Raw genomic sequence first — 21,727 nt, 5'->3', positions numbered from 1 at the left:
ACTTGACAGGACTGCAAACCAGCAGGGGAGGCTGATAAAACCAAAGTGTTATCAGCCCATTAGCAATCCATTGTGTTACCAGCTCATCAGCAAAACAAAAGCCTCTTGCATTATTTCAAGCTCTTCTTAAACAGCTTTTTCCAAGGAAGAAATGGAGGGACATTACCAGCTGCCCTACTAATTAGCTCCAAAAAGCCCTAAGCATACACTGTTCTGTCTGCCTTTGTCCTGTCTGCCTGTTCCAGTGAATTTGGAGACACACACACAGATACCTCTCAGCATTAGCTAGTATACCACATGCCTAGGGTCTGTGGGGCTGGAGTCCATGCTGTGGGAGAGGGGAAGGAGGGAGAAGGGAATCCCTGCTTGAGTAGTGAGCAGCAAGGGAAGCCAGGCAGACTTTGTTATGCCTTCAGTCTCCCCTGGAGCTTAGGCTAGGGAGGAGATGGGCAGGGCCAGCCTGTTCTTTGGAGGAGAGGGCACAACCTAGCCCAGCCCAGTTGCAAAGCATATGGGATGCTGGGGGACTCTGGTTTAACTTAAACCAGGAAGGGGTCTGGGACAGACATTGCATACACTGGTTTGACCCAAATCAGTTAAGTCTGATACTACATTCAATTATGTTTATCTTAAACCAGTTTCAGCCATTTTGAAACTGGTTTATGTGCACTGAACTTCTGTTCTGTTACAGGTTTAAACCAGTTTCTGATCACTTAAACCAGTTTCTGTGTAGTGTTGTCCCTAGCCTTGGAGATCAATGAGAAAGATCAATTCTGTCTACTGTGTAATCTGAGAGAAGCTCAATAGATAGTTTAACAAACATGCCCACTACTTATGAGCTGTTAAACTAGTTTTCATAACGTGACAAATGAAAAAAGTACAAAGGGTTTGCAAATGCTGAGAAACCAATGTAAATCACAAACATAGCACTCACCTGCTTAACAGTAAGTTTGTGCGCCAGAATTAACAAATTTAATGGTTCATTTGTGGAAGAGTGATACTCTCTGTCCTCCTCTGTATGCACTGCCAGTATGTCAGCAAGTAGAAGCATACTTCTCACAAGTGTTAAAGCAGCTTGAGGGGAAATAAATGTTTCCTTTTGGAGCAAACTGATTATGTCCTATTTGAACACACATAATGTAAACCAAGTTAACCAATGTTATAGTTCATTTATAAGGACTCTTAATAAATAATACAAATGTATGCTTATAGTCACAGGATTTAAGAGGCATTAGATTATTTTAAGTTTATTCAGTTGCCAATGCTCCAAAATTGACCTTACACCCCTTCCCTCCCAGACCTCTCCAATCCTGTTCATGATCCTTTGGCCACAAAGCTTCAAGAGTCACCTATACATCCCCAGTCTTCCTTTCACTTCATAAATCCCCTTCATACCACATGAACCCTAAATTCCCAATCATCCTGGCAACTATTTCAGTTGGACAAAAGAAAAAAGAGTTAATAAAACTGATTCTTTGTTTGTATTCAAACCTGCAATCGAGGCTTAATGTCTGCCACTGGACGTCTTTCATGCAGGTCAAGTATAACAGCTTGCATCATCATTTCAGCTTGCGTGTCGATGTCACCGAAGACCTCAGCCTCTATTATTACTTCATTTATCAGGCTTACACATTGACTCATGTCATTTGCTAAAAGAAGGAAGGAGATTAATAATAAAAATAAAATAAAAAATGATTTTACAGTACCATTTCCTTCCATTGTTAAAGGTCACTCTGAAAAATCCCTGTAGAAGTGGCATAAAGGGATTCCATGTTTATTGTTTCACAGATTTTTTTTAAATCAAATTTGTTCAGTTTACAAGAAAAAACGTTTTGACTTCAAACAGTATTGCAAGTACACTCAACCGAGCTCTAGACTAGGGAGGTATCAATCCAAAGAATACAGATACTACAATTTAATGATATTCTCAATCATACCTGTGTAATATACCATTATCATCTTCAAAATATACTCTCAAAAGCATTACTTTGAGCAGAATTAGGCTCAGAAGCCCATGATAGCAACAATTATATTTAAATTAGAAATAACCCCTTTTCAGAGCTGATGTTGGGCTTGTAAGACTATAAGTAAGAACAACATCTTTTTACCTGTAAACTGAGCAAATTCAGTCTGGATCAATGGCACAAGCCCTTGACAATATTTGTATAACTATTTTTCAGGATGGAAGCAGAGGTTAATTTGTTAACTTGTTAAACTCCTAATTTTAACTTGTATATATAAAGCAACATTGTTAACAGTAATACATAACAGCATAACCAAAGAAATATTAACTAACAAGCTCATCTATAAAACAGGAAAATCTGTGCAATTAGCAGCATCAAGTATTGTTATAGTTTCATAGTTGGTAGGGTGAGAAGGGACCTGAGCAGATCATTAAGTCTGACCCCCTGCCATGGGCAGGAAAGAGTACTGGGGTCAAATGACCCTGGCTAGGTAATCATCCAGCCTCCTTTTGAAGACCCCCAGGTTAGGAGCGAGCACCACTTCCCTTGGAAGTCAGTTCCAGATCCTAGTCACCCTGACTGTGAAGCAGTGCTTCCTGATGTCTAGCCTGAACCTACTCTCGGTCAACTTGTGGTCGTTATTCCTAGTTACTCCTGGTGGCGCTCGGGGGAACAGGGACTCCCGTTCCCCGCTGGTCCCCCCTGGTAAATTTATAGACAGCCACCAGATCCCCTCTCAGCCTTTTCTTGTGGAGGCTGAACAGGTTCAGATCCTGTAGCCTCTCCTCGTAGGGCCTGCCCTGCTGCCCCCTGATCATGCGAGTGGCCCTCCTCTGGACCCTCTCAATGCTGTCCACATCCCTCCTGAAGTGTGGCGCCCAGAACTGGACACAGTACTCCAACTGCAGCCTGACCAATGTCACATAGAGGGGGAGGATCACCTCCTTGGACCTGCTTGTAATGCATCTGTAGATGCATGATAAGGTGTGGTTAGCCTTACTGACTGTGTCCTCACATTGGTGGCCCATGTTCATCTTGGAATCAATAATAACTCCAAGATCCTTTTCTGCCTCTGTCCTGATGAGAAGGGAGTCCCCCAGCCTATAACTATGCTGCTGGTTCTTTCTCCCTAGGTGTAATACCTTCCACTTGTTAGTAATGAATTCCATCCTATTCTCCCCTCCCTTCCATCGGTTGTATGCCTCTTTCTTAGCTTTCAGATGTTCCTGAATGCCTTTGGTGGCCATGTGGGCTTTTGAGCACTCTTACCCACATTGACTCACGTTGGGACTGTCACCCTTTGGGCTCAGAGGATCATCTCCTTAAGGAACAACCACTCATCTTACCCCACCAACTCCCCTACCCTCCGGGACCTCAGTCCCCACCCCCCTCCCGACTAATCTCCTTAACTCATTGAAATTGGCTCTCCTGAAGTCCAGGGCTGCTTGCTGCAGGCCTTTGACACCCTCTGCTGGATGGTGAATTCTAGTAGGTGATGACTGCTATCACTCAGGTGGTCAAGAACCTGCAGTTCCCTCACCAGGTCATTGCCTGTGGCCAAGACCAGGCCAAGCAAGGCATTTCCCTTGTTGGGACTGTGCACCTCCTCGGTTAGGTGGAGGTCCTATATCTTGGCTAAGAACCTACATGAGCAGTCAGACCTGGCTGACTGCTCCTCCCAGCAGATGTCTGGGTAGCTTAGGTCCCCCATGATGACCATGTCCCTTGACCAAACTGCCTACGCATGCTGACCTGAGAATTTCCAGTTCAGCTCTTCCCCTGGTTGGGTTGTCAATAGTAGATGCCCACCGTTAGGTCCCTTTCCCTCCGGCTCCCTTGTATTCTAACCCAGAGCACTTCAGTCTGCCCTTTCTCTGACCCCGTGCTGTTTGTTGAGGACGTGTATTATGCTCAAACACATGGAAATAAGAGAAAAAGGTAAGAATGTTTTTATTTATGAACAATATATACCATCAGCAGGGCAAAGTATTTGAGCTTTGTTAAAAACAGAGATATGCAGCAGCAATAATCCTTTAATGATAAACATGCCTATTCAATTTATATGTATTAAGTTTTATAGCATACTTGATTCATCAAAACATAACGACCATTACACATAAGCATTTGTTTAATGGCTTGTGATTTATATACTATAGGGATGACTGAACTCAGAATGTTTTCTTGGATTTACTGAATTAATTCAATGTAAATGCTTGTTTACTGATAATCAATTCCAAGTTTGAACATAAATATTTTTGTATTTGTATTGCAGTACTGCCCAAAAGTCCCAATCAAAATCTCTAAAAGCAAAGACAACAGTACCTTTCACATCACTGATGCCACGTATCTGTGCCATTACTGCAGTCACTAATGCCGTGCGGCATTTCAACCACAGATGTGCATTCAGGTGCTCTCGTGCCATCATGCCATCAGGAAGCTGAATATCTTTATCATAATAATCCTAGTAGTTTCCAAAAAAGCAATTAAAATGTTAATGTATAAATAAACTACTTTAATATAAACAATGCAGAACAGTTTTTGTTTAAGCTGACAAGGTTCTTTGCATGAATCTGATATCTTTTATTAGACCAACTTTATTAGAAGCAAACTTCCTTAAGCCCAGAACACACGAAATGGATCCAGACCGTGCCATGACAAGAAATGCAAAACCTGCCAACACATCTCCACCACCCCCACAATTACTACACCCCACAACAGAGCCAGAGCCATCAGCATTCCCACATCTTACAGCTGCACCTCCAAAAATGTAATGCATCTCATCCAACGCACCAAATGCTCTGATGGAAAATATGTAGGAGAGACCAAACAACAACTGCGCGCACCAGAATGAATGCACACCGGAAATCTATCAAAGATAGGAATACCAAATTACCTGTGGGGGCACATTTCTCACAAGAAAACCACTCTCTCTCCAATCTCTCAGTCCTGATCCTCAAAGGAAATTTACAAAACACTTCCCAGAGACGAGCCTATGAACTCCACTTCATCAGCCTCCTGGACACTAAAAATCATGGACTAAATATAGACATTGGATTTATGACACATTATAACCTGCCTGACATCTGACTCCCTAGGTATCTCTCCATTATTCATCCCCCTTCTCTCTCTCCCCCCACCCCAGCCTGTCTCTCACCCATTGACTCCTCAATCTACATTTTCACCGACTACGTGTCTTGTATGCGTACCAGACCAGCCTCTGGCTTCTTTACTTTTCATTCCATCTGGGAACAGCACACATCAACTGCTGAAACTTCCTTAGCCTGATGAAGGGTTTTTGAACCTGAAAGCTTGCTTAATAATTGTTTTCCAACTTTTAAGTTGGTCTAATAAAAGATATCAGATTCACTCAAAGAACCTTGTCTGCCTATGTCCTTAGACCAACACGGCTACAATCTACACCCCTGTATTTAAGCTGATATATTTGTTATTATGATAGAAATTAAAATAATACAAACATAATAAAAAAGCCAGCATAGTTATGAGCAGGGATCTGGGTTTTCTATTTCCCATGTAAAAATGGAGTAAACCACGGATTGTACCTTTAACCGGAGGCAAACACAGATTTTTCATTTTGTCATTCTGCAATGAGCTCCCTGCAGACTGGTAGAGTTCCAGCCTGCAGGGAGCCAGGAAGGAGCAAGAGGAGGGTGGTCAGGCAAGGGGTACCACATGCGTGGACATGTACATGGCCCCAAGCAGCCCAAGAGCAGCTCCCACAAGTAAGTGGGGGGGGGGGGATTGAGGCCCCTGTAGGGAGTGGGGGGCGGGAGCTCAGCAGGGCTGGGGCTGCTTCCCAGCTGGACGGTGCTTGGGGCCCAAGGCCAGAATGTGCGGCTGCAGGGCCCCAGCAAGGAGTGGGATGGGGCTGTGGTTGGCTCTTCCAGGGGAGGGGGAGGGCTGGCTCCCTGCTGCAGCATGCACTTCCGGGGGGCAGGGTGGACCTGTGTCCCCCAGATCTGCACATAGGGCAGGCGCAAACTGTGGGTGTGGGCTCCCACCCTGCTTCCCTCCCACGGAGCCTCCACAGCTCCGCAGGCATGATCCGGCAGGGCAGGGAAAAGTGGAGCTGCGCAGGGATCTCCTTGCCGCTACAAACTCTGCGCTGCCCTAGCAAAGTGCCTCCTGTGCATGCCACTGCTTTGAGGGGTACAACCCCATGCCACTGCTCTCACTCCAGTCCCACGGGCAGAAGGTGCATTGCCAGGGCAGTGTGGAGCTCACAGCAGTGAGCAGCTTCTCCATGCAGCTCCACTCTTCCATGCTGTGCTGGGTCATGCCCACCAGGCTGTGGAGGCCCCGGGGTAGGGAAGCAGGGCAGCAGGGAACAGTGGAGCTGTATGGAGAAGCTGCTTGCTGTTGAGAGCTCTGCACTGCCCTAGCAACACATGTCCTGTGCGTGGGGCAGGACTGGAGCTCATAGCAGCTAGCAGCATCTCTGTGCAGCTCCACTCTTCCCCGCTGTGCTGGGTCATGCCCACTGGGCGGTGGAGGCCCCAGGGGAGGGAAGCAGGGAGGAAGCCCATGCCTGAAGCCTGCACCTGGACACATACATTTCTGGGGTGTGTGGGTTCTCCCTGCCCCCCAGAAGTGTACATGGTGGTGAGCCACCCCCGCGACCTGAGACTGCAACAGGGGGCAGTGGGGACAGGAGGCTGTTGACCCAGGTCTACAGCCCTGGTAGTTAGGGGTCCCCTTTGGCAGGGCTGGTGGAGCAGGGCCTGTGGGTGGGGGACAAGGGGCACCAACAAGGCTGTGGGGGGGAGTGAGAGGCATGAGAAGGGCCAGGGTGCTGGGGAAGTGAGGGGCTTCAGCAGGACCAGGAGGGGTGGGGGTGGCCTTTTATTTTAAATCACAGATTTGGGAGGTTTTATTAGAAAATTTGTGATTTTTTTATCTGACCATTTGCGACTTTATCAGGGAAAACCAGGATCCCTGGTTGATTAAAAGCTTAATTGGAGGTTTAAAAGGAACATTTTAAAATTACAGGTCTTTCTTTTTTTAAATTAAAATTCCAAACTAATGAAATGTAGCAAATGGAAATTAAACAGGTAGTTTGTGAGAAAGTATACAAATACATAATATGTCTGCAAAATATGTTATGATGAAAAGTACATAATAAACCAAAGAACTACGTGATGAATAACATTTGTTACACATCCGTAATCACCTCTCATATATTCTAACTTCTGCTGGCCACAGAAGTGTTAGCAGTCAATATCTTTACCAATTACTGCAAGGCACCTTACGTCTTTTTGTTGTTTAGTCACTGCTGGAGCAATAATATGCTGGATTCTGTCAAGACACTGAAAGGTCACAACCACAGTATTGACCATTCTTAGAACTGAGAATTAGGAGTATTTATCAACTCCTTATGAAGTAACAATGGCCATGTACAAGCATTCATTTCTAGCGGCAGAAACTTTTCACCATGAGAAATGATTCCAGGAGAGGGAATGGTACAAGCGTTCAGCCCCCTTCTTCCCTGCAATCTCCATTTGGGGAAAGCATAGGCTTCTCTAACCCTCCTCATCTCAGTGTAAGAAGCAGGCTCCAGTACCTAGAAGCCAAAGTGGACGAGGCAGCAGGGCAAAGCCTCCCACCCACTACTCATACCAGGGATTCCGGGTGAATGAGAAACCAGAGAGGAGCACCTGACACCCCCCTGATTTCTCCAGATAGAGGAAATCTCCCTTGGAAGCAGTATACCCAGGAGTGACTTCTATCTAATTGACATCAGGTTATTTTTCTTCTGGAACCACAAATTTTGCTCTGGGAGAAAAAGCTGGAACATATGTACACTTGGGGTCTCTACCAAGAGAACAGCAATTCTCTTCGTAGAAACATAGCACTGTATGTGGTCAATGTGTACTGGTTTCTCTGGCTCTTTCAGAAAGATATTTAATACTTACTGTTTGCATGTAGATGACTTGCCTGTAGTGATACGAAACACTTGTTTATTTTGGCAAAGCTAAAACTATGCTAAAAACTTGACAACAATTTAGTTTAAATTAAAAACTTGGCTTTCTTTACTGCAATATGATTACTGTGAGCTACTGATATTAGATGAGATAGCATTAAGTTAATAAAACAAGGTTTTCTTCTGGCAAAACTTTCCTTCTTTTTGAAAGGTTTATAAGTAAAGGAAAACAATGATGCTGAGGTTTAGAACATGAAAATAGTATTCTAATTTAATGTATAATTGTCCTCATAGCATATTAAGTACAACTGTAGCTATTACAACACAATATTGATTAAAAGTAACAATATAGACATACTGAATATACCTCAGTTTTCTCTTATGCTAAATTCAGAAGGTAATTGCAATTTGTCAGAACCACAGAAATTGTGTAGTAACCAGAGTTAACTTCTGACAGTTTCATAGTGATTGCTGCGCTGCTCTGTTTTTCTGAGAGAAATCCAGTACCGTGATTAATTTATCATTTTGAGGCAAGACTTTATACAATATGCAATCATTTTAAAAGTAGAATCTTTATCAATGTATACCAAATACCCTGCTACCTGTGTGCCCGGCTGAAAGTGTGTCATCTTTTTCTTGAAAACATTTGCATCTTGAAAAAGTCGAATTGCAGAAAAAGCCAAAGCAGCACTATGATAGGGAACATAATAAAAATCAAGAATTGTATTAGCTATTTTATATTTTAATGTAATCATTTAATAATGCCTGTTCTATTTCTGACTGAAAATAAGCTGAATGATGATCAAGATTTTGCTTAAAGCCAAAAACTGCAGAAAAAGCTGAAATCAAATGTACAGGAGATGCAATATAAATGGGAGTGAATACTGAAGAGTCTATCCTAAGGCTAACATATCTTGATAAAACTGCGTAACTCAGCAAGCAGAGTCAACAGCTAAAATAACCAATTTCAGGTCCCCCGCTATTTGTTCTGTTCCAGTATTATCAATCAAGGCCAGCCCACAATTTTTGGGGCCCCCTGCAAGGCATAGCTTTGGGGCCCCTGACACTAAGAAGTCATCGGAGGCAGCGGGGGGGGAGGGGGAGGGGGTGGCAGTGAGTACAGAGGTGGATTACGGTGTACTAGGGCCCTGGGCAAGCACAAAATTGAAGGCCCCTTCCCCACCATGGGAACTGGGCTTCAGGAGCTGAGCCTCTTCCCCTCCTAGTGCTGGCAGGGGAGGCTGGGTGGACCCTGCCAGGCTGGGGGGCACATACCCGCCACTTCCCCCCACTCCTTGTCTCCACTACAGCCAAATGTACACATACACATGGCAGACAAGGTTCTTTGGGTAAATCTGATATCTTTTATTACACCAACTAAGTAGTTGGAAACATTTTGCTAGCAAGCTTTCAGGTTTAAAAACCCTTGGTCAGGCTGAAAAAGATCTGCAGTTGATGTGTGCTCTTCCTGGATGGAACGAATAGTACAGAAGAAGCCAGAGGCTAGACTTCATGCAACCCAATCAGTGAAAATGTAAATTGAGGAGTCAGTGGGTGAGAGTCAGTGGGTTTCATAGCATCAATCCTTAAACCACTTGTTACCGAAAGAGAGAGTTTTGTCTAAGACACTAAATACTTTCTACAAAAACTTAAAAACACAGACCACCTTCCCAACAACACCCTCCTAGCCACCATGGATGTTACTAGCTTATATACCAACATCCCACACCAGGCTGGCATCCAAGCCTTCCTTACATACCTACAAGAGCAAAATGACAACTCTGAGTATTGACCCAAAGATATTAGTGAAATTATATGCTTCATGCTCTCACACAACAATTTCACTTTTCCTCCAGACCACAGGCACAGCTATGGGCACCAAAATAGCCCCTCAGTATGCCAATCTTTTTATGAGCCACCTGGAAGAAGAATTCCTCAAAGACTGAACCGTCAAACCCTTGCTATACTTAAGATATATCAATGACTTCATCATCACTTGGACTGAAAACCTGCAATCTCTGATTGAGTTCCATCAGAAATTCAGCAATTATCACTCCTCCATCTGAGTATCTCATGAGTACTCCAGCACCAACATCCCCTTTTTAGACACAATGATCAGCATCCAGAATGGTAAAATACAGACGACATTATACAAGTAACCCGCAAACCAGCATACATATCTGCACAGAACCAGCAATCACCCTAAACACACCAAGAAACCTGATACACAGCCAAGCCCTCAGATCCCACCAAATCTGCACTGGGGAGAACACCCAGGATTGCTACCTCACAAATCTTAAAAAGGCTTTCACCCAACAAGCACGCTCCTCCAGAGATAGACGTACATTTGAAAGAGCCACCTGAATACCATGTGAAGAACTGCTGCAGTGAAGAAGGAAAACCCTCACGAATCTCATACCGCTGGTTATAACATATCACCCCTCCCTCAAATCTATATGGAAAATCCTCAAACAATTGCAACCCATACTAGAAAGAGACCCAATTCTTAAAGAAATCTTCCCAGATCCACCCAACCTAGCCTTCAAACAAATACTGAACCTTGCTAACCTCATCACCAGAAGCAAACTGCCTATGGCCCACAACACACTGAATGGATACAGGCCATGCCATGAAAAGAAATACAAAACCTGCCAAATATCTCCACCAGTCCCACAATTACCACACCCCACAACAGAACCAACAACATTCCTGGATCTTACAGCTGTACCTCCAGAAACATTATATATATATATATATATATATATATATATATATATCATCCAGTGCACCAAATGCCCTGATGGAAAATACGTAGGGGAGGCCAAACAACAACTGCGCACCAGAACAAACGTACACTGGAAATCTATTAAAAACCAGAATACGCAATTACTGGTGGGGGCACATTTCTTACAAGAAAACCACTCTCTCTCCAATCTTTCAGTATTAATCCTCAAAGGGAATTCACAAAACACTTTTCACAGACGAGCCTATGAACTTCATTTCTTCAACCTCCTGGATACAAAAAATCATGGACTAAACATAGAAGAAATACAAAAATGGAGAACTCTTGGTTCCAGAATGATACCTTTTATTAAACTAACTGGGAAATCATGAGAAAATTGTCCTTTTCTGCAAGTTTTTGGACCCAAAGACCCTTCATCAGTTTCTGAGAAAAGTATAGATGGTAAAAAGTCTCCATAGGTAGGAAACTTCATTTTTGCACAGAGAGCGCTAGAGATGGAAAGCTATCCCCCTGGGTCCAGCTTTTACTTGCAATTTCCCAGTTGGTCTAATAAAAAGCATCATGGTGGAACCAAGAGTTCTACATTTTTATATTTCTTCTCATCTCAGACCAATACAGCTACCAAGTACATCCTTGAAACATGGAAGATGCTGAATTTTAGCAGATTTTGGATTTTAAATTTCATTTCAGAACAACAAGAAAGGTTTTTACTTCCCCACCTGCTATCTGACACGTCCCAGGAAGGAATTTTACCTAATCTAACGTACCAAAGAGCAACTCAGCACAACTCTCAAAGATACAGCTACTACTAATCCATTTGTGGGTCAGCTGCTGACCACACCGGGGACCCTACACACGCTCTTGTGGGACACTCCATCTGCCCCAGCATCTCAGCATTCACGAGCTGCCTGGTATGTTGAGGTAGATAGAAAAAACATTTAAAGCTGTGTGTATGTCCAAATTGTCAAATTGTTCTGAATCAATCAGTTTCCTGATTCGATTTGGAGATTCAGCCACTGAATCGGGCTGAATCAAATCAGGGACCAAAGTTTCGCACAGCCCTACTACTTACCCGTGCCTTCAATCCCTATCATTATCCCTATCCATTTCTTTCAAACTATTCTTCTCTCAAAAACCTTCTTATTTGTTCTTGTTAGTCAGTCTTATTTTCCCCCACAAAAAGAAATCTGTGTTTTCCTTGACAGTGTGTCATCACTGTGCAGGAAAGCACAACATATTACACACACACACCCCTTTTGCAGCACGCCAAACATTATGAAGCGTGTTGGAAATGCAGGTGCCAGCTTTTCTGGCAGGGGAGGGAGATAGGGCAGAGGGAGAGCTGCAAGTTCCCCCCGCCCCAAACACAGATGCACCCTCTTTCCTGGCAGCGAAGAGTTTTCTGTTGCTAGTGGGAGCAAGGTGGTACTAGTGCCTACACCTGCACCACCACTACCACTACCCAGCAGCAGCATGACATTCTCCACCCCAATTTCAGCTTGAGTCTTCCAGTGCCAGAGGAGGAGCTGGATCTGGAAGCAGAGGAGCTGAGGACCATAGCAAAGGAAATTCTGGGGAAGGAGGGGGAATCTGAGTTTGTGCTCCATACCCCTCAAAGTTCTCCTAGAGGCAGGTCTGATTCTGTGAAAGGCACTTTGGAGAAGGTTGTGGGGGCAGGTGGCTCAGCTCCTCCTCTTGTTGTGCCTCTGCCTGGTGAAGAGGGGGATAAGGCAGGATCCCCACCCTCAACCCAGAAGCAGGTATCATTTTGAGGTGGCAGATGATCCCAGGTATACTACCTGCCAGCACTGCTGAAGGCAGATCAGATGAGGCAAGGACGTAAAACACTTTGCCACCACAGTGATGCTGCTGCATCTCAGGAGGCAGCACCCCCTTGCCCTTCTTCCTCCTCAGCCTGGCACCAGTGGGAGTGTGCCCGAAGGGAAGTCCCCCGCTTGCTCCAAAGCCCCCATCCCTCCAAAGCAGGGACAGGCCACCCTGGAGAGGTGAGGGAAAGCCGCAGACAAAGGTGGGGCACGTTGCAAGGGCAACCAAGGTCACCCAGAGCACTGGAGAGATGCTTGCTCTGGATGGCCAGCCCTTCTCCTTTGTTAAGCATCCAGGGTTCAAGCGGTTCATGCCGCTCATGGCCCCATCATACCAAGTGCCCGCAAGCACCATCTTTAGCAGGGCAGTGGTGCCCTCCCTGTATGAGGCATGCAGGGAGTACTTGAGGGAGGAGCTGCGCAAGGCAGGGCCACAGGTAGCCTTGCACTTCACCTCCAACATCTGGAGCAGCCAGGGGGGAGATTATACCTACCTCTCACTCACAGGGAACTGGTGCAATCAGTCAGGGTTTTGGTGGACTTTCCTTCAAGTGGAGGTGATGGATGAGTCCCACATGGCAAGGGAGATCATGGTGGCCACGAACCGCATGGTGCAGAGGTGGTTCATTGGGCAGGACAAGCTCACCCATGGGTTCATGTTCACCAGCAATGGGGCCAATATGGTTAAGGTGATGTGTGATGCCAACTTTGTTGACATCCGTTGTGTGGCACAGAAGTTCCACCTTGCAGTCAGGGATGCCTTGGAAGGCGACAGGGCTCCCAGTGACGGCATTGTCATTACCAACCAGCTCATTTTGAAATGCAGGAAGATGGTGGGCTACTTCCACTGGAGCATCAAGGGGGGAAAGATGCTGTGGGATACACAGGTGGAGCTGAGTATCCCGCACCACAAAATCATGCAGGATGTGGTGACTCAGCAGAACTCCACATACCTGATGCTGGAAAGGCTGGTTGAGCAACAGAAGGCCATCCATGAGATGGCCTTGGGTCAGGGAGATTGGGATCAGTGGCCCACTTGACAAAACAGAGTGGGATACCATCTCCCAGATCTTGGTGGTACTCAAGCCATTCCTCGAGGCCACCAAGAGCCTCAGCTCTGGCGAAGCCCACCTTAGACAAGTGATCCCCATAGCGAAGGAGCTTGAAAATGAAATGGAAATGTTCCACAGGATCAATGTTCCTGGCTGGGGGTAACAAAAAATAGCTGGATCTATTGCAGTCCAGTGAGAGAGCATCTCCAGCAGCAAAACCCTCAATCATTGAATGGAGGTGCTGGTGAACAGAGTCAGGGAAGCAGAAGGGCAGAGGCAGAGGGACATGGAAGAGGGGGATCCACCTTTCCATGCCACCACTCCAACCACAAGCTGATCTCTTCTACCACAGCCATTGCCAATGTGGGCCATGGGCATGGCTTCAATGTTGGAGTCCAGAGGCACCAGAACCCACCATCAGGCAGGTAGCACAGAGGCCTCATGGCTACCTATCTCACCAAGGACGTGGAGCTGCTGCACTGTGACCCCTGGATCCATTGGGTAACCCACAGCCAGGTGTGGCAGGATCTGACCACAGTTGCCTGGGAACACCTGTTCTGTCCACTGACCAGTGTTCCAAGCGAGAGGGTGTTCAGCATTGTTGGTGATGTTGTGACACCCCACCGCACCTCCTTGGATTCTGGCTTGGTGGAGCAGCTGGTGTTTCTGAAGGTGAACCTCCTGCTGCTGGGGTTCCCCAAGTTCCACGTGCAGATGGAGTGAGTGCTACCCTCCTCACTTCACACCTATTTATTTTATTTTCTTTCAGAATCTTAAGGTGCATTTTCACAGAAACCCCTGCACCACTCTGCCTGAAACCTGGCAGGCCTCATGCCCACACAAGGGGCTAGTATCCCCACTGCATTCATCCCACTTTGCCTTAACACACACAAGTGCTATGAGTTTTGCTTTCAATAGTTTGAGGTGCACTTTCACCCCTGCAGGCTTCATACCCTCAGAAAGGGGCTACCATCACTGCTGTTTTCATCTGAATCTGAAAATAAAGGACAAAGTTAAAGGTATTTTAGTGATCCCCCATTATAGTCTACAGCTGAGTCTCTGACTCAGCACCAAATCTCCAAATCCAAATCAGCCAAATCAAACTGAGACAGTGATTCAAATCACTGAATCAAATCACTGAATTTGCTTTGGCTGAATCCAAAGCAAATACTTGCTGCTTCACCCAGGCCTATTACCTAGCAGTGACTTCACCCTTCTATTAACTCCTTAAGAAGGATTTATCTCAGGGTCATATATCAGGACTAAACCTGGTAAAGTCTTTAGTAGTCACAGTTGTGTGATGCTTGGGTCAGCTGCATCATCAGTTCACCCTCCTGGAGATTCTGAGTACCCATAAACTCTGGTCTTAAAATGCCAGAACGTCAGGTCCACAGCATGGTTATTATGGTCCAGTAGCCAGAACTGAGTCCAGTGGTGGCCAGGGCTTCCTGCAAGGTGTGGACCAATCTGAACTAAGAGTATAATAAAGCGTTAAGCCATGTATATGTGAGTACGAGTTATCCTATCTATGTGTAAGGGTGATTGTAAGTGTGAGTTATCACATATGGGCACACTATATTGCATACATGCACTCCAAGACCTAGTACTCTATAAAAAAACCAAGTCCAAATGTTAAAAAATGAGTCTGGTCCCCAAATACCATGAGATTTTTTTTTTTTTTAAACAGTGAATGATAAGCTCTTTTTCTTTCTGAGCCTTTTGTTTGCATTTAAGTCACGTTTCCAAGCTCTCCTCTACAATCACAATGGCTATAAAACTTACTTTTACAAAATGAAAGCTGAGATTCCTGTGCAGCAGTTGGGCTATAAGGAGAACTCAATCTAAGTTAGTGCACCTCCTGTGGTATACTATCTTAGACTGAGTGCACCATTTTTTTTTTTTACCAAATTAAACTCTCCAAATGCCTGCACAGGTAGACAGTTAAATCAGCCTAACCCCAGTCAACAGAACCCGTAAGTTTAGCAGCTATATGTACACACTGATACCTTATGGTTGAAAAGAAATTTCTAACAACTGTTAGCATAGAAATTCCACATTTTGTTAGTAAAATGGTTTTTAAAACAAGAAAAAAAATGAAAATAATTTAGGAGGGAAAATCTTTTCTAAAAAGATTCTTAGCCCCCATAGAATATTCTCCTTTCAACAGCCATCTCCAGTTTTCTTCTGCATTGCAGTTATAAGCAACATTACCACTAGTGCCATATTTTCACATTATGAGTTGAATATTTTTCCAGCCTCTGCTTTCAGTATTTTTTCAGCTTTCAAAACCTTCCTGAAGTTTTACTACTTTTCCGTGATGTTGCATATTTTCTGCTCATGGAAACAAAACAACCTAACAATGGAAAAAAATCTTCTGTGCTACCATCAGTCAATGATAAAGGCACAATTTCTTGCTGGAAGTCACAAAACTATTCCATGCATTAATTGTTTAAAAATTATGAGCCAGATTATTTATTAGCACTAGGGCCTCTTCTAATATTTCTGGCAACATAAAGCTGCTTTAAAGTGAGAATACGTATAATTTACAGCTACTTCAAGGCCTCTTTATACCACCAAAGCACTGCAAAGAGCCATAACGTAAATGGGAATCACGCTCTAGGTGAATTTACTGCTTTTGAAAAGCGTTAGATTAACAGTCCTGGAGGACAAAGTCCTAGATTTATGCACAAAACAGACAGCACAGACTGCAGAAGTCTAAAATTATTCATATCTTCTTGCCTATGTCTGCCTACTTTGCATTGGACAGACAACTAGGAGAGGTGAGAAATTGAATTGGATGTCCTTTCAGACCTTGGCCTCTTATCTCTTGTGATTCTGATTTTTGTGACTGGAAATCTGTCTACTTAGGAATTAGATGCTCCATTAAAGCAGTACACACTGAATCACAAAAAGTTATGACAAAAAAGATTCTTGTTGTAGAGCAGAGCTATCCAACAAATTGGGCCCTGAGGGCCTGGCATTGCCCTCTCTTGATTCTGCACACCAAGATTAGCCTTAGATTAGCTCCCACCCAATTTCTAGCATTCAGGGGCCTGGTACCATACTTCCTTGGCACTGCACGCTGGGATCAGGCACCCAATCCAGTGTGCTAGGTTCAGGGCTCCCCACAAGTGTGGAAATTTGACAGCACTGGAGTGGTACCCCTGTTCACCCATTGCCAAATTTCCAGGCCTGTAAGGAGCCCTGCAGGCTGGATTCAGGTCATGGGCCAGGAGTTGAGCACCTTTGAGTCAGATGTTATGGTTGAAATTAAAATGCATTTAATTTCAACATGTCAAAATTAAAATAAATAGGCTTAGCAACAACAACAACAAAAACCATGAAAAGAAGTTGCAGAGAAAACGTGTAAAATTTACAGGAGATGCAAGATAAGTGCAATAGAATACTGCAGAAACTTTTTAAAAAGATATATAACCAGTATCAGTGCATAAGATGGCAAACAGAACCATCTAAAATCTATACATATGCACTTCAGTAAAACCAGCCTACTTTTCAGAATTGCTGAGAACCCACAATGTCAGTTAACTTCAGCTGTGAGCAGGAAGCATTTCTGAAAACCAGGCTACTCTACCTTACACGTTTAAATATTGATTTAGAATATAGAGTCAGCAAGCCGAGAATTTTTTATTTATGCCAGTTAGCTCTAATCATTTCATACAGAGTCAAATACCAGTCCAAATCCGGATCAAAGGGCTCCTCAAAAGCCCCTCTGGATTCACCTCTCGCACGAGGGTGAGCAGCAGTGGTGGCAGGGCCAGGGGCATTATGTCATCTCAGGGAGCCAACAGGGATTAACACAGCCATCACTTACACCCCTGCCACCTAGATGCATCCCTAATGGGACCCTGTACCCTGGATTTCAAGGGTCTCTCTCACTTTCCAAACCCCCAAATTCCAAGTTAACCTGTGAGCCAGATGACACATCTCCACAAGACAGATTCAGCACATGAGCTGGATATTTGACTTCCCTGCACATGCTCTTCTTCTGTCCCCATCATCCTTGCAGCTTTGGCTACTCAGTGGCTCAGCTCCAGCAGAAGACATGGAGGCACCTTTCTATTCTATGACCTAGTGTTTAAAGAACTGAACCTCTTCTGAATGGAGTGGCAGGGCAAGGGCAAGGGGGAGAGGAATCAAGTCTCCCACTTCCTATGCAAATGCTTTAATCATCTGGATTTTGTGTCAAAGGTATGCACTGTTAGAATCCTGCTCAGTTAGAAGAGGGCTCAGGCACTTGAGTTCCAGAGAGAAGTGTGAGTTAAGATGGGCTAACACCTTCTAGTATCTTCTTGCTCAGCATCTGGACTCTCTGAATTGTCCTTTGTGATTTCTCACTCTCCCAGTAGACTGTATAAGGAAACTATGGGCACCTGTACACATGCTGGACATCTGCTCCAAAACATGCTAATTAGCAAGTGTTGGAACAGACTCAATTAATTGAGTCTGATGAAGCATGCTAATTAGCATGCTCCAGCAGCCTCTGTGTCATGTGTATTCAGCATCCTCATGCTTCAATATGACAGTGGGGGTGCTTTAACTAAAGGTCAGTGAATGGCTCTCAAAGGCACTCTAATTAAAGCAACCGCCTCCCTCCCCCACAGCTCCACCCCAGAGCACGTGTGATAATGTCCTATATGCCTAAGCCTATTTCTTTGACTCATTCCCCTGAGGCCAGGCACCTACTGTTTAGATGCTGCAATGTGCAACTGCCTAAGGAGAAAATCTGAATATTATCTGTAGATGGACAAGATCTTTAACTAGGAAACAGAGCTTTTGTAGCTTTTTCCTCATAGCATCTGACAAAGCAAGCTGTTGCTTACAAAAGTCCATGCTTCTCTAAACCAGTGAGTTTCAAAAGCTGCCACACTGCTTTACCATCTACCTAGCTAGGAAATAGGAAACTTCACATAATGGGAGTTCAATGGATTGCTTTTGTGCATAAAGTTTCTCACAGGCATAAAGGTTTTGCAAAGAAACTGTAAAGTGGAAGTTTCTCCAGATGAAATTTTTGTGACTCATTTTTCCTGTCAACAAGAGTAATGTGTCTATATATTTCCCTTGACAAAATACCTACATCACTGTATCAGCACTATTAGAAAAATGACAAGATGATCAAAACCTGGAAACACAATTGCCTCTAACAATTTCACCACTGCTCAAACATTGCACTAGATGCATTTCTATAAAATCATGAAAAGTTTCAATTTCCAGTCAGGCAGGAAACATTCAGCTTTCCCGAGGAAATAATCAAAATATTCATTGATGCTGGTAGACAAACAGACAGACATGGAAAAAAAAAACCCCAGTGCTTTACCAGAAGAGGAAGCATGTCAGTTTGACTCAGCTCACCCAATGCTTATATAGATCACACACTTCAGCAGGCCTTTTCAGTAATTTTATTTAATAGCTGATTCAATCAGCTATTACGTAAAAGCACCAAAAAGCCCCGCTGAGGGATGCAGACATTGGGCGGACCAGGTCAAACTGGCATTGCGATGCCTCTTCAGGCCATGCGTTGTGTTCGGCATAGGGGCGCACCGAGCTGAAATTAAAGTGCTGCTTCCCCTGCCCCATATCTGTAAGCAGCCAAAATGATCAAAATCTGGAAACTCAACTGCCTCTAACACTTTCACTGCTGCTCAAACATTCATATATTGCACTAGATACATTTCTATAAAATCATGAATAGTTTTGATTTCCAAACGGGCAGGAAACATTCAGCTTTCCTGAGGCAATAATCAGAATATTCATTTGTATTTGTGGCAGATACCAACAGCTCCCATGGATGGCAAAGAAAAAAAGGACTTCCTGCCCGCCTGTCTACTCAAACGGACAACTGAAACTTTGATATCCAAGTTCCACTAAACACTCATCACCATGTACGGGAGCCCAGAAGACAGCCCACAAAATGGATATTGATAAACAAGGACTTTTAAGACTGTAAAAAGGGCTGCATATCTGAAGCAAGATGTAAGCAAAGAGAGACACCACACTTAGAATATGTTTACATAGCGAAGTGCAGTGCAGTGCAAAGATTTCCAAGCTAGCTCAGCTATTGAAGTAGTATAGCTGCATTAGCATTAACCCAAGAATTAGGAGTATACTGTCGACACAGTGCCATACTAATGCAGGTGTACTACTTCTGGTACTTAAACTAGCTTGCTTAGATTACCTTGCAGTCTTAGTGGACTGACAAAAGTTTCATAAAATCAACATATCAATCAAAAACATAGAGAGGTCATTGCCCACTGGTTTCTTTTTTTTTCCTCTTGGAGAAAATTACAGCAGTATTAATCTGCCTTGACAGGAATAGCAAGCCACAAAGATTTCAGAAGAAGAAATGTAGGACTGTAGGCGATCCTCAGGTTCTCATTTTCTATCTTTACTAATTGCCTTATTAAACCCGATAGAAAGTAATCATAGCCTTAATGCCCTGATTTTAAGGAAACCTCCACTGTCTTTTAAATAAGCCAAAGAAAATTCAGCTGAAAAGCCATGCAGCAGTGCTATCCTAATGACTTCAGTTAATTAGTGAATGTCTGTACAGTATTCTGAAGATGGAGTGTTAGATGAGTCCAGAGAACAATCAGTATTATTCTGCATATTGAGGAAACAACTGTGCTCTTGGCAGGCTGTGACTAAAGGCTGCATGAGAATACAGCTGGATGATAGGCAAGTGTCAGAATACTAGGAAGGTGAGTCACATGCCCAGTATAGTGATACTGGGAGAATGGAAAAATAAAGTAGAATACTGGAGATAAGTCTACAAATGGTTAATCTGCTAAATTTAAGCCTCTACTCAGCAACCTACTCCACCTCAAGTATTCTTAGATTTTTTTATTAGACAATTGTGTTAAATTATAACATAACTTATACATTGCAATAAATTGAAGACTGTATTACACAAACATACTATAATAGCATTATAATTCCTATAAAAATAGATTCATCTATATGATTCCATACTATCAATTATAATAAACAAGAACATTCTCCCAAATGAACCATTAGCATCATATATAGAAGAGTATACAGAAATATCTATAATGAATTAATATGTTTAGTGTGTCCCATATATTTCAAGTGAAGCAGAGCTATTTTATGCAGATTTATAAATTCAAGAGCAATGTGACAAATCATAATTCTACACATTTTCATTTATTCTTTTAAAAAATATACAAGTATACAGTAGTGCAATTAATACTCAGTGCAACTTACTGAAATACAATAAAGGTTAAATTAGTATAAAGATATAAATACGTAAAGTACTAAAGTTAAAATTAGTGAAAAATGTTCTCTTAGTTCAATGACACAAAGACACTTTAAAATTAAACAAGGTTCTATACTGCCAAGAGTATACAGCATATATTAGAAGCATATCAAATGTAGGAAGATACTTTCTATAGTGTCTAGAGTATCCTGCATACATGAGAAGTATACCAGATGTAGAGAGGCATTTGCTAAAATTTTCAGATCCTTATTTCAACAAACGCTGAAGACCCGACTTTTTAAAAATACTATGTTATACAACATCACAAACATGCTGAATAGGGCAACTGCTATATGATTTTTTTTTAATAAACAAACCAGGCTGCCATACACATAGTAAATTACTGTTTTTATTTTTGGTCAGTTTCTAAGGTTTGAAATATTTGAGCATCTTTTAAAGCAGAGGTGATTGAAAATAAGGGCTGTTGGGCTTGAGTTTTTTTAATCTTACATGCTACAAGCTGCAATGAATTCTGGTCATGAAGTTATTTACCTGAAAGCTGCTTGATGTCTCTGCTGAGAGATAGCTGCAACTTGAAGCTTCGCTTCAACAACAATTTCTAATTCAACAGCAGAAAACTGAGAAATCTTCCTGTCATATTCATTCTGTATGTTTGTTACAAGATGGTTAAGCTTTTTCTCAGCTTCAGTCAATAAAAAACCCTAAGAGCAGAATATCACAGTATGTAATTTCAAGAAATAATACAGATGAAAAGTTACTTAAAAAACTATTCTACTCTGCTATCATCATCATTTGAAATACATAATCATGAATACAATTTTCTATTTCTATAAGCATTTTCCTTTTTTGCAGTTATACATTCAATATACTAAATGCAACACTACATATTTTTCTATGCTTGGTGCTATTATAAATTATGACTACACACAGTACATCTTGCAAAACATTCTGC

The 21,727-nt window shown here is 43.1% G+C and overlaps 1 protein-coding gene across 7 annotated transcripts in view; it reads right to left on the bottom strand.

The window, feature by feature from the left end:
• The window catches only part of CFAP54 (cilia and flagella associated protein 54), a 221,250-nt gene that overhangs the window by 52,904 nt on the left and 146,619 nt on the right, over positions 1 to 21,727 (bottom strand). For 6 of the 7 annotated variants that reach the window (XM_019545081.1, XM_019545083.1, XM_019545088.1 and 3 more), the window contains 5 exons: positions 21,307 to 21,476; positions 8,505 to 8,592; positions 4,287 to 4,425; positions 1,492 to 1,649; positions 935 to 1,120 (listed from right to left, as the gene is read on the bottom strand). In XM_019545081.1, the coding sequence (XP_019400626.1) occupies positions 935 to 1,120; positions 1,492 to 1,649; positions 4,287 to 4,425; positions 8,505 to 8,592; positions 21,307 to 21,476 (741 nt within the window). The remainder of the gene's footprint in view (positions 1 to 934; positions 1,121 to 1,491; positions 1,650 to 4,286; positions 4,426 to 8,504; positions 8,593 to 21,306; positions 21,477 to 21,727) is intronic. The other variant, XM_019545082.1, reaches the window with a different exon arrangement.

The sequence above is a fragment of the Crocodylus porosus genome, unplaced genomic scaffold (genome assembly GCF_001723895.1).
Source record: "Crocodylus porosus isolate Cpor-Errol unplaced genomic scaffold, CroPor_comp1, whole genome shotgun sequence".
Classification (NCBI taxonomy): Eukaryota; Metazoa; Chordata; order Crocodylia; family Crocodylidae; genus Crocodylus; species Crocodylus porosus.
This window is presented reverse-complemented; position numbering and strand designations above follow the sequence as displayed.